The following is a 14,183-nucleotide window of genomic DNA, read 5'->3' on the forward strand; positions in this document are numbered from 1 at the left end:
TTAAAAGAAAGAACCTCAAGATATTGATGGGTTTTGTGTCTGGTCTTGAGTGTCGATCTGCTTGTGTCAGTTATTCTTTTCCCAAGTCCTCGAAATTAGCAAATATGAGACCATTTGGGGAAGGTTATACAAAAGGAAATGTCTGTTGGCCACTGTAATGTTATTTAAAAGTATGACTGTCCTCGACATTTCTCAGGCTATTGATGATGTCTCCTGTGTCATAGTCTGTGCTTTGCTATCTCTTTGAACTTAGAGGCTTTGGATCTGAAGAGTATCTAATCCAACTGTCCCTTTTTACAGATGAAGAGATAGAGGCTTTGGGGGTGTGACAGTTTGGACCAAATGGCATAAATAGCCAGTACTAGCAGAGCCTGCAATAGAGTTCCTGGCAACTGGTGTCTAGGTCAGTCCTCAAAACATGCAGCTGCCACCGTCTCTACTGTTCACCTTCTTACTTCAAAGTTACTATTGTTATTATTAGAAAAGGAGCTTAAGAAATAGTTATCTAAAAGAGCAATGTGTGTGCATACATGGATGTGTATTTGCATTTCAAATTACAATGCAGTGTATAGATACATTTCCTCCACTTGCTTATTACATTGTTGTACATTGAAAAATTAGCATTTGAATCACAAAAATATTTTCTCTTTTCATTTACTGTGCTGTTCTGACAATATTATGATGGACTATATTCTATGTAAACCACTGAAAATGAATTATTTTAATCAATCATCCAGGTTTTATTTAGTTTGTATCCAATTTTTACACAACTATAATTATTTAAAATGTAGATATATAAGAATCAACATTTACTAGCATTTTATCTTTGGAATTTATTTAGGAAATAAAATATTGCTCTGTGGTTTTAAAAGCAAATTAATAAATATCTCTAAATAGATGGTAATTTCAAGTTTTTTTTCAGAGAGATTTAGCTACAATAGTAGCACTATTTCCCGACACCCACAATCTTCTCAATTGACTTTGTTGGTGCTCTTCATGTCTGTTTTCTAAAGACTTAGATTTATCTCTTTTGCTGCTCTGAAATGCTCTCCATAACTGTGAATCTATCTAATGTAATTTTCACACTTGGTGCCATTTTTCCCAAATGACAACACAGAGCAGGAAGGACCACGCAGTCTTGTTTCATACCAACCTGGTACCTTGATTCAAAATATGGATGCAACATAAGGAAACAAAAGAGAGGAAAAGTTGAAGATCTCCCAGTGAGAAAACTTTGTTATAATTAAACACATGGACTATGAAAGAGCAAATTGTGGAGCAAGATGGGTGAGAAATGAGCCTCTGAGCAGAAATGAACTGAGGGACCTGGAGTTGGTCTGTTCCCTTCTATTGATATTTTTCTAGAAACCTTGTCTGCACTCTGGCCACTTTCATCTTTAGCCCATGTGCTGGCACCTCACTTACTTTTCTTAAAGGAATTCAAGAAATAGTAATGGTATACAGATTATTTATGTTTTAATCAAAATCTTCAGCAATGCCCATATTTTTATGTCAGCAACCAGACTTGCTCTGAATACAGTGTGACCCACAGCTTTAAAAGCGTATTTATTTCCATCAATAGTATTTTTCTTGTGTAGATTCTGACTTCATGCTAAAATGAAAGGGGAGGGTTCTGTGTATATATATGAGTGTGTCTGCAATGTGTCAGTGGTATAAATTCTCCCTCTCCTCTCCTCCCCCCTCCTCTCTTCTCCTCTCCTCCTTCTCTCTTTCTTTCTCTCTCTCTCTCTCTCTCTCTGAATTGCATACACTTAAGCTCCTAAGAAAAGATCTCTTACCTCTTATTCCAGTAAAGCAGGATTTTTGAACTTTGGAGCTAAATGATAAACGAGATCAGTGTAAATACTCTGTAATTCAACAATATATAAGCTGCTTAAAAACAATCATCCTCATTTTGTTACAGACAGCGCTTTCCTGTTTCCTCCCTCTCAGGCAGGAAGGGCCAATCAGCCGTCTGCAGTTAGCAGCCTCCAGCGTGAGTGGACGTTTCTTAACTGGATAACTTAGTTGTCCCCCTACTACTTGGCCTGTATTCGCCTCCAGCCGAGGACGCTGAGGGGGAGTCTTGGCCCAGCGCCTGGGATCAGTGGCTGCACCTTCCCAAACTCGCACCCTCGCTGCCCTTGTGCAGCCGCACGTCCCCAGTCTGAGAATGCACCTCCAGGCGTGTCAGCCCGGCTGCATCTCTCCTGACCTGAAGGCAGTTTCCGTGGTGCAGCCGGGACTCCTGCAGGAGTCCCCTCCTGTCACAATCGCTGACAGGGGGCAAGCCTGGTCTCCTGCTTGGCTTCCCAGCTGCTTAGCTCCTGACCTGCCTGGAGCCTACAAGAAACAGAAAGAAAGAAAGAAAGAAAGAAAGAAAGAAAGAAAGAAAGAAAGAAAGAAAGAAAGAAAGCAAGCTCGTTCCTGCACTCTAGCCCCCATAAGTCTCACCCCTAGAAGGCTACTTTCCCCAACCTTCCTGGTGCCAAGAAGGAGAGCAAACCTCCTGGGGGATCTGCCCAAAGTGACGGGGGAGGGTCAATCTTTGCTTTGTTACTAGGAAAAGGGGAGGCAAGTATGCCTGGAGAATGTGTGTTTGTGTGTATGTGTGAGTGAGAGAGAGAGAGATGTTTTGCAGGGGGAAACAAGCAGGGAAGAGACACGGGGAGAGGCCGGTGCCCTAGCTCCCCTCGGGGCCTCTGAGAGCCGCACACGCTGTAATTCCCTTCCCAGAGCCTTACAGATTTCCACAAACAATGACATCACTCGCCGCTGCTGGCCTGATTACAGCTGGGGGGATTTTCCTGGGCTCGCGGCCGCCCGGGCGGAGACGGAGGAGCTCTCCGGGGTGCTGAAAGGGGCGGGGGCGCGGGCTCGCGGCGCGGCGCCCCCAGCCGGCGGAGGCAGCCGGGCCGGGCCGGGGGCGGGCAGGGGCGGGCCCGGGGCGTCCCAGGGCGGGGCCCGCCGCTCCTCCCGCCCTCATTGGCCGCTGGCGGGCGCACGTCACCCGGGCTGGTGCTCTCCTCCAGCCCCTGTGGAATTGGAGCTGAGGAGGAGCTGAAAATGCAGATTTAGCATCAAGCACAGACATACACTCGCTCTTTCTCTTCGGTACACACAGCTCCCCACATTCGCACCCCTGCCCCCGAGCCGGGCAGCCTGACTGCACGGCTTCCCAGCCAGCCAGATGCTGGAGAAGAACACACACTGATTTGCTGCTTCTCCAGCCCCTATTCAGTCTCTTTCTCTATACAAAGATTTTTTTTGAAACTATATATATATACACATACACACAAACACACACAAATATATAGTTTTTTTTTTTATTATTTGCACCTTCCCTCTGGGTCCCCTGCTCCGCCAGCCTGCGCGCCTCCTGGCACCACTTTTCACTCCCAAAGAAGGATGAAGGGTGGTTGTGTCTCCCAGTGGAAGGCGGCTGCGGGGCTCCTCTTCTGTGTCATGGTTTTTGCATCTGCCGAGAGACCCGTCTTCACGAATCATTTTCTTGTGGAGTTGCATAAAGGGGGAGAGGAAGAAGCTCGCCAAGTTGCAGCAGAACACGGCTTTGGGGTCCGAAAGGTAAGCTCTCCCATGCATTTCGCATGTTGTTTCAAAACGGGGGGCAGCCCTGCGCAATCTCATCGCAGATTTGCAAGTTTTCTCTCTTTCTCATGCGATGCAGATATTCTGCCATCGGCTCTTTAACACGATATTGCCTCCAGTGATCTTTGACGGGTTATGTAATTAAAATGTCCTTCATCTGGACTCTTAAGGTCATCAAAATAATTTATTGCTCTTTGACTTGGTGGTGAAAATAGGATAACACCTTTTAAAAGATGCCATGCTCCCGGGATGCTGTCCGAGGTACCAAGTTCTCGAGGCTTCCTAGAGATGGAGGGATGAAGCCCTGAACAGCTGGGCTTGGCATCCGCTGCTTGGCCAGGGAGGTCTCCCCCACCCCCATCACCCGGAGAAAGAATAGTTTCCTACCCATGGGGCTCGAAGCTTGGACATTACAATTCACCTCGGTGCTTCTCCAACCCCGCGCCGGGAGGACTTCCCTCCCAGTGACTTCAGTCCCTTCTCTTCTCCGGGAACAACAGCTCCCCGACTCTAGGAGACTTGGAAACCTGAACTGATCCCTCCAAAATTGGGGCGGAACTTCTACGCCCCCGCCCCAGCCCACGACCTCCCACCCCCAGAGCGCACTTCTGGTTGGCTCCCTAGTTCTCAACTCCCGGTTATAGGAGCTGAAGAGGTAGATTTAGAGGGGAATTCCCTGTGAGAAGTCGAGGTGTCCTCTCCTGATATGTGGGCGGCCAGCCCGGCTTTCCCACGAGAGCGTGGGGATCCCCGTTCCAAGAAGTTGCGAGAGTTCAACACTTTGGGCAGCTGGATGAGGCTCCCAGCCTGGAGGGCCTGGAGACTCCAGGGTCCCCACCTAGGGAGGTCAGGGGACAGGAGAGCGCTGGGTGGGGGCCGTGGCTGACCTGCCTGCTGTTCCTGCGAAATACGTCAGGGATCTCCAGTGTCCTTACGGGACCTGGCGCAGGGTGGGGTGGAGTGTAGGTGCAGGGAGAAGCTGGGGCGAGGGAAACTCGAAGGACAGAAGGATGTGATTGATTTGGCTACCAGAGGGCTGGATGGCGGTCAGTGAGACTCCAGGCTCCATCTCTTCCCTCCCGATCTCAGGAGGAGAGAGGCGTGAAACGAGCAGATGAGCTGTGGGTACTTTTGGTTGTCGTCTTTGCCTTGAAGGGCCGCGCGGACTGGGGCTCCTATTAGTCTTTTCTGTCCCGACTTCCCACGCCACCCGCCTCTCCTCCCGCCACCGCGAGGGCTCCCTCAGGTGCCGTCGGCTCTCCCGCCTCCAAAGGGTTTAGGCAGCAGCCGGGATTTCGCCCCGGGTGGGTTTGGCAACGAGTTTGACCGAGGTCTGGGAGGAGGCGCCGGGTCTGCCAGTAGTGCGCCGGCAGGTCTTGCGGAGAGGAACTTGTTGCTCCCGGGAAGCGTGGGTGGAGCAGGGGACAGAAGGAACCAGCTGAGGGAGCACCCCGCTGTCGTTCTGGGGACTGTTTGGAGAGTGCCGCCAGCACAATAAACAAGCAGACCCTCCTTCCTTCCCCCCCACTCCAAACTTGGCAAAGAACCAGGGCTCTATATTACAGTGATTATTATTAGCTGACAGATACGAGGAACCTTTATGTGCTGGAGTCCTTACACACATTCGTACTTAATCTTCTCAACATCTCTGGGGAAGCTACTAGTATTATTGAGTCTGTGGCATTGATGAGGAAATTGGTTCAGATAGGAGGACAAGATAAAAACAGGCAAGGATTTAAATCTAGATCTGTCAGAGATGAACCCACGCTCTTACTCCTTAGTACCTACCAAACCAAGCTTTGCAGGTTATGTTGGACATTAGGGTATGCGGAAAAGAGATTTTAATTCTTGAGTGTAATGGGGCTGCAGAAACCTGTGGCTCCCTCCCCCCCGCCCGTGCACCTTTTCATAGGGTGAGCAGACCTGGCTTCCCAATGGTTTTCTCTCCCTTTGAACATAGTCCCTTAAAATCAGAGATCAGATAACTAGGCCTCTTTCTCCCTCATTCTTTCTTGGAGAGGAGCCCACTGATTTTGCATCACAGCCTCCAACTTGCAATTTCCATCTGGGAGAAATGGGTTCTTACCTTACAGCTTCTCTCCTTATCTCTCCATTATCTTTCTGGTAGTACCCCTTAACCAAATCCAGTGATTTTTGCCCTGGTACACGTTTAAGTAACAAGCAGTCTATAACGAGATACCTCTTGGGCATGCATGGTGCAACACCTGCCTAGAATAAATCTTCCCCTCCTGCTTTGGATCCATGCCCTGCCCATTCTTCAAGACCTGAATCCAAACCTTCCCTGATGCTATGGACCACGGTGAGCTTTCCCTTCCCCAAATTCCTCTGGGACCACTAGGAAAAGCCTGTACTACGTAAGCTAGTACATTCTATCACTTGTCCTCAGTCATTTTGTGTATGTAAGTAAATATAAGAGTAAGTATTGTCTTTCCACTTGAAAGGTAAATATTCAGGCATGGTATCTTCTATATTTCTAGTTTTCTCGCTGTAACTAGCACATTACTGTACTTGCCAGCCTCCAAGGAAACTTCCTTAGCTTTATGTATTATTCCAGGTTTTCCAAACACTGTCCTGACTTGCTTCCATCATGCTGCTCTATACTTTTGCCAATATTTGTTATTCTCTTTGCATTTTATACCCCTAATATGTCCTTCTCCTTCCTTGCCCTGACATTCAGCATGCCTCCCAACTCCCTACTGCCCTCCTCTCTGATGCTCAGTGTCAGACCCCAAAGATTCTCCATGATTATTTATTCATGCATGTGAAGGCTAGAGGAAACTGCTATTTTACTAAATAGCTATTTTATATTTTCTTCTAACCACACAAACCTATGGTAGAAACTACTGGCATTAGCCCCGATTCTTAGGTAAAAATCTTAACCTTCCAAGAGATTAAGTAACTGTTCATATCTGGAAAGTGAGGACTCAGATTTAAAACCGAATTTGTTTGACTGAAAATAATTGCTTTTTTACATCATGCTCCTCCGGGAAGCCCTCCCTGACTGCCAAGAACTCTCCCCTTGAGGCATCATTTTGGAGTTCTGATATTCTTCCTTTCTTTTCTTTTTTTCTCACTTTTTTCTATATTTACCATTTACATGATATTAATATATGAATATGTGTCATTAATGAATGTGTACATGTATATATTTCTTCAGGCAGACTATAAATCTTCCAGGAGAAGAAATGATATACTATGTCCTATGTCTTTTTATTGTCCCCATGTCTAGCATGGTGGCCTATATATGAGATATTCAATAAATATTTGTCAATTATTTGATTATTTGATTCTTATAAGAAACATATAAATAAAATATGTATGTTTCCTCACTAAAATAGAGTAAAAATACCTATAACTTAACCTGAAGTGTATAGAGATTAAGGTTTTTATTTTATTATCAAGACCTGGCCCTGGTCCAAAAACCTATATCCACTAGAGAAGACATATATATCCAGGAGAGCGAGTGAGTTTACAATAATGACAAAAGTATTATTCCAAAGAGTGTTTTAAAATTCTCAATACACTGCTAATTTTAATTCTTCTAAAACAGAAAACAAAAATTTTTATTGAAGCAATGTGTAGAGGATTGACCAAAAATCAAGTAAGAGTTAAGTTTTTAAAAAAAAAATCAACAGTTAAGGTAGGAAAAAAAAAAGTTAACCTGATAATTAGGTGGTTTAGATTTATTATGTGTGTATTTTTTTTTATTCACAGAGGACTGAAGCTGGGGTGATTACACAAGTAAAATCATGTGATCATTTTTATATGTGTGAGAATCTTTTCATTTTAAAAGCAATCTAGTAATAATTTTGCTGTCAAGTAGTGACAGAATAAATTTCTGGTCATTTCACTTTTATTGAAGTGTAGTTGAGAAAAGAGTTCAGCTTAATAAATTTTCACAAGCTGAGCATGCATATGTAACCAGCACCCAGATCAAGAAACAAAATATTATCAGCATCCCTAAGTCCCCCTCTTGTTCACTTGTGTTGTTCTGAGTTCAGAGCTATTACAAATATTGCTTTTGTAGATACTGAAGTATATGTATTTTGGCAAACACATATATACCATTCTTTTGGTAATTCCTAGGAGCAGAATTGTTGAGGCAAAGGTATGCATGCATACATTCAGCTTTAGGAGGCTGCATCAGTTTTTTATCATTGTGTAACAAATCACTAAAAACCTAGTGGCCTAAAACCACGCAAATTTGTTATTTCATAGTTTTCATGAGTAAGGAGTCTGGCACATTTGAGTTGGGTCCTCTGCTCAAGTCCTCACAGGATGAAAGCAAGGTATAGCCTGCTGTTTGTCATCTAGAGGTATGACCAAGAAACAATTCACTTCCCAGCATGTTCAGGTTTTTAGAAGAATTCAATTTCTTCTGGTTTGAGACCTGAAGTCTTCATTTTCTCGCTGGCTGCTGGGGCAGGACCACTCTCAGCTCCTGGAGGCTGCCTTCATGACCTCACAACATGCCCCCTCTGTGGGCCGTTTCATACTCCCATACTTCAAATCTCTTCCTTCAGAAAGGGCCTAGTCCTTTTTCAAGGTTAATCTGATTAGATCAGGCTCGCCAGAATAATTTCCCTTTTGGTTCTTTTGATGAACTCAAAGTCGACCGATTTGGGAATTTAATTATAATGGATACATCTCTTCACCTTTGTGTACTCTAATCACAGAAGAGAAATCCATCATCTTCACAGTCCTCCCCACACTGCCGATGCTCCAGAGGAGGTGACTGCATAGGACGTGTCCACCATGGAACAGAAACCCTGGGGGCCATCTCCGAATTCTGCCTACTATAGACAAACAGCCACACAGTTTTACAAAGTAGCTATGCCAACTTACATTTACACCAGCTATACATAAGCGTTCCAGCTGCTCTGCACTCTCACTACCATTTGATATTTAAGACCTATTTTCTTTTAGCCATTCTGGTGGGTATGTAGTAGTGTCTCATTATGATTTTGATTTGCATTTTCCTGATGATCAGTTAAAGTGGAACACTTCTTCCTATGCTTATTGATGATTTATACGATATTTGTTCAGGTATTTTGCCCTGAAAAGTTTTTCTTCAGGGTTGTCCATCTTCATTTTTTATTTGTTGGCTTTCTTTACCTATTATGGATAGTAATGTTTGTCAGATAGATATATTTGGAATTTCTACTTCTACCCATTTAATTGTGTCTTAATGTCCCAACAATATTGGATCCAGATTATATAATTTTACTCTCACTTTATTATACAGTCAGTTGTCAGTCAAAAGAAGAGTTCTCGAGCGGTGTTCTCCCATCCCGCATCCCATACTTCTTTGTATCAACATTGACATGGTTTAGAGAATAAAAACAGGATATGGATTTGAACCTAAGTATTTCCAAAAAGATTCCAATGTAAGAAGACCTTAAGGGTCAGTTCTTCTGGAACTACAAGATCTACTACCATGGTAACAAAGGGAAAATAGCAGCCTATAACCTCGTTTCCCCAGACAGGGCTGCCATTAATTCCTTTGAACATCAGTTTAATATGTTATGCCTTAGATCAAATCAAAAGCTCATCCCTCAAGCCCTCTCTGGTTGAGTTCAACTAGAGTGTTCTCTGTCCATTTGGAACTACAATTGCATATAATCTGTTCCTTTCCCCAACACCAGTCATAACTATCAGAACACTTGCTGTACCCAATGCCCCTCTGTGACTGAAGGAAACCAGAACAGTAATGTTCAAAGGTAAAGATTATGGGACTTGGAATCAGATAGCACTGGAAACTTGGCTAGGTTATTATATCTCTCAGAAACTCGCTGTCTTTGGAAAGTGGCTAATAAAATATAGTGGTTATGAAAATAAATGTACTGTATGCAAGATTCTGGTCACAGTGCTGAGTGCATAGAATAAAATAGCTATTACTGACAGTAGTAATAATAGCAAGTCCGTGGCCTAGCACCACTCTTTTACTCAAGAAAGCAGTTGTGGGTGTACTTTTGCAGGAGTAACAACTGACTGGGTGAGGAATAGATACCCAGCTCAACAGCAATCCATCCACGTGTTAGCCGTGGTCCATGAGATGACCTGACCCAAATACTTCAGTGAATTTAATTCATTACAGACCAAGGTAATTATCTCAGCTAGTCATACTGGCTTTCTCAGGAAATTTGACTGGCTAGTTGCTGTAGAGAGGAGAATGGAATACAGTTGCAGTGAGAGAGCCCATTCAGGCCATGGCAGACTCAGATATTTCATCTGAATTCCGAATAGCTTTCTAGCCCCACTTCCTAGCAAAACACACTGGTGACATAGGCTGAAGAGCCGACCACCAAACTCAGGTCCCCTTCATGGGCCACAGAGAGACATTTCCTAGCCTGCTTTGTTGATAAGTGTGACCATGAGAAAATTCTAGCCATGTAATGTGAGCAAAAGTGATGCATACTTCTTCCATGCCCAATGCATGAGAATTCCCTACCAATTGGTTCTCTGAGTTCTGCTTGTTTCTGAGGCTTGATGTGATTGAAAATTGTAATTTTGGATGCCAAATGCTAAAGATGACAGAGTCACAAGATGAAAGGAACCCAGATCCCTGATTCCTGACTTAGAAGATGTTACATGAATGATAAATAAACTGCTATTATATTAAGGCACTGACATTTGGTTTTTTTTTTCTTTAGAGCAACCAGTATTACCCAAACTAATATGCTGTCAGTAAAAATTCCTTTTCTTAAGTTGCTGGAGTGAATCTCTAAACCTTGCAACCAAACGAAGCCAAATCACAATAAAAATAATCTTTCAACGCCTTCTGAGAGCTCTCATATTTTCAACACATACCGTCAATCAGCTTTTCAAGTATTTGTGATTTGCCTTCTTAAGCAAGAATATAAAACCCATTGATTACTCTCTTCTTCCCAATGGCAAGCAATATGCCCTTCTTATCATAGGTGGTCAATATGTGCTTCTTGACTAATAAATATGCTTGGACCACAAGATGGTGATTTGGCCATAAACTCAGAGAGAAGATTCTGGAAAAACTATTTCTTCAAGAAACTATCCCTGTAGGATCCACTTCTCTATGAGCAGCAGCTCAACTAGGAAATAGAAGTAAGTGGCAACCAGCAAGAAACCGGCTTACTTTTGAGCTTCCCTAAAATTCCCAACTTAGAAATTTTCAGTAGTAGAATAGATGAGCTCTTTGAACAGAGAAAATAAAGTCTGCAGTTACGACCTGATCAAAATACAAAAGGAGGGGGGAACTACACCTCTTTTTCTCAACTGAATGAATATCTAGAAATCAATTTCTATTTCAAAAGGTCTTATTAGCTGTAGATCATAATGTTATAGCACATCAGGGAGTAATGCTACAGTTAAGTTTAAAATAATTATATATTCAGCACTCACGGCTCAAAGAAATCGGGCTTTAAGAATAAAACATGGAAACTGAAGTTCAAAATTCTTCTCCTGACTGGAGCAATGGTTTCATATTACATCAAATTCTGATCTGTTATTTCAAAAAGAAATCCTGTATTGAATTTGTGTATTATTATTTGAGATCCAAATAATCACAGGACAGTTCAAAAACAGACATTCCACTTTACCTTTCTTTATTAAGAATTAAATACAACTTAATATGCTTAAAGTTCATGAATGATTAGGGAGTTAAGAAATTACATCTGAGTTAATGTTAATAGTGTGTATTAACGAATGGCTTCTATATGGGGAATATATAAAAAGAGCTAAACTGCCTTGAAAAATTGTTTTTATCCCTAAAGCTAATTTAAGTATGACTTTTTGAATATTGTTGTGATGTGCTGAGATCTTCTGATGAGAATAGTTGACTACAACAAACTCTTATGTTGAAAGTAAAATGAAGACACAATTCAATTTTCTGACATAGAGTGAAATAGACTTGAGGATGTTACAGGGTATTGGTAGTTTCTCCACTAGAAAGTGGACAAGAACAAGAAGAAAACTGTAAGATCCTGGGATTGATTTTTATTTATAAATTTAAACTTCACATTAACTTTCATAAATACCCAATTCTTCTCCTAGTTTTTTCTAAATAGTTCAAAGAAGAGTGAATAACATATAGAACCACTTATTAAGGGGCAGTGAGAACATGAAGATAATAACTTAGGTTTAAAACATTTTCAAAATGTTGTAATGTCATTAGAGAAAACAGTTTTGACCTAGAATACTTGTGTTTCACTGTTCTCAAGTTTTAAGTTGAGGGTAAAAACACTGTCAGTCCAGCTTTCTATGTAAACACAATGCCTGGTAAAACTAAACCTGCAATGAATATTTTTTGAATGAATGATCTAATTTACGTTGGCATCAGATTTAATAGGCATTTGAACATCTTCCCTCCTAAGATTTAAACAAACAAACACACAAACAAAGAAACTGAATTCTTCCTTTTGGGAGATAGTAAACATCTCAGTGTAAGGACAAGATTTTCACACATTGCCGCGCTCATAAACGCCACGAGTGAGAATAATCAAATAACTTGAGATAAGCTAAGAATTCCCAATTACACAAAAAATATAACTTTGTTATTTTTGTTAAAGTTACACATTATCATTATTTTTTAAATACCAAGTAATACAAAAAAGCATTGGAAGAAAGTAATTTTTTAATTTTCCCAAATCTCATTACTCAGAAATAACCATTATCAGCATTAGATAAACTTTATTGCAGGTATTTCTGTATGAATATGTATAGCAAGAAAAGAGATATATAATTACTTTTCAGCACTGGAGTCACATCATGTATGATATTTTAAGTTTTAAATTATTCAATTTAATTATTATAGAATTAACAGAAGAGGAAACTGAAAGAAAACTATAAAAATTGTTTAACTTCAGATAAATATGTCAACAAAGACAATATTATTTCCTAATAGATCTCTCTAAAGTTAAGAAAAAAAATATTTTGTACAATAATTGTGAGTTTGTAATTACATATTTTACATATAAATGGTAGACACATAGATTACCTATATTTAATTATATGTTTATGTAATTACATATTTCAACTTTAGTGAGTTACAGACTCAGTGCTTTGTAAAATGGGGAAGTTAGCACCCTAACACTTTCTCTCACCTTCCCTCCTTCCACATCCCCATGTTTGTTAGTTATATCATTATTTTTGCATCATATTACACATACATATTAATCTTCTACTTATAACCACAATTCGTAGTATTGCTTATATTGGCTCTATCTTAAAATTCTAATTTCATCACAGATCACTAGAACTTCTTCAGTCCCAAATTCTCCATTTTCATCCACCTCTTGATTATCTGGGTTTTATTGAAAAGGGAATTCTCCTCGATTTGAAATTAAAGGGAGAAAAATGGACAGATGAAGTTCTGTTTGTAGATGCCAGAGGAAGGTGTGGTGATAGTTTTCATTTAGGAGTCACAATTATTTCAAAGGAGCAAGAGACAAAGTCAATGTTTAGAGTAAGGAAAGAGGAGAGGGGTGGGGGCTTCAAGGGAGATAAAACTTTGGACCCTGCTAGTGGGAATGGAAGAGGGAGCTTATAGAGGACAAATAATGATTTCTGGGCAGCACTTGGGGCCAAGTGGGAGTGAATGGATTTATGGTAGCACTAACTGAGTCATTTTCTTAAGCAACATTCAAATTGGGGTGAGGGAGAGAAAAATGAAGTATTCAAAAATGGAATATTAATGAAATAGAAGAACAGGTAAATTGGGAATGATACTAAGTAGAAAGGGAGAAAGCTCTGGTTAGTGAGTGGGGTATTGAAATTCAAAATTCTAAAAATTGAGCACTTCTGGATAATGATAAGATCCAAGGAACAGAGTTACCAAAGTGAAAAAGAAAGGAAGGTTTTCAAGAAACTAAAAGTCAAATGCACAAGGATTGAGCCACATACACCTCATTCATGCCACGGCAGTAAATAGCACGGCCAAGGAAGACGACTGAGAGAAAACAGACAGGAGAGGTCTTAGGACAAAATGTTGGAGAACTTTGGATCTGGGGGGAAGAAGAGGAGCCAGGAAAGGAGACAGAACTTGGACTGTTCGAGATTCAGAAGGATAAGCAAGAGTGTACAGGGGTGTGAAAGGAAGGGAGCAGAGAGTTAAGAAAAAAAGATGAGGCAACTGTGGCCACTGGTTTTAAAGATGAAGTCACTGTTGAAATTGGAGGAGTTGCCTTAGCACACTGGAAGAGGAGAAGTATGTTAGTTTGAGTCCCTAGATACAGGCCTTGGAATACGGATTTAAATACAAGTAGTTTATTCAAGGCATGATTCTAGAAAATACAGCTAGAGGAGAGGGGAACTGAGATAGAGAGGGGAAGGCAGGAATAAAGGGTACATTATAGCACAAGTCATTGCTGCGGGTGACTGAAGCTCAGTCTCACTGGGAAACACTGGGAGCTGGTACAGAACATGTGACCCAGAGTTACCCTGCCCAAGGGTGAGGGAGCTGGGGTATTGATACACCAATTGCATTCAGATAGTGATTGGCGATTGACATTTACTTCAGGCCAGTGTTAACTTTCCAGCATTTTGGCCTGGTATATGCTCAAACAGAGCAGAATTTGGTC

General features: G+C 41.5%; 1 protein-coding gene across 2 annotated transcripts in view; it reads left to right on the top strand.

The window, feature by feature from the left end:
• Window positions 1-3,331: 3,331 nt before the first annotated feature.
• PCSK2 (proprotein convertase subtilisin/kexin type 2) overlaps window positions 3,332-14,183 on the top strand; it is a 234,742-nt gene continuing 223,890 nt past the window's right edge. Inside the window, exon 1 of one of the 2 annotated variants that reach the window (XM_012640436.1) lies at window positions 3,332-3,585. In XM_012640436.1, the coding sequence (XP_012495890.1) occupies window positions 3,409-3,585 (177 nt within the window). In that variant the 5' untranslated portion in view covers window positions 3,332-3,408. The remainder of the gene's footprint in view (window positions 3,586-14,183) is intronic. The other variant, XM_012640437.1, reaches the window with a different exon arrangement.

The sequence above is a fragment of the Propithecus coquereli genome, unplaced genomic scaffold, assembly GCF_000956105.1.
Source record: "Propithecus coquereli isolate 6110/MARCELLA unplaced genomic scaffold, Pcoq_1.0 Scaffold153, whole genome shotgun sequence".
In the NCBI taxonomy this organism is placed as follows: domain Eukaryota; kingdom Metazoa; phylum Chordata; class Mammalia; order Primates; family Indriidae; genus Propithecus; species Propithecus coquereli.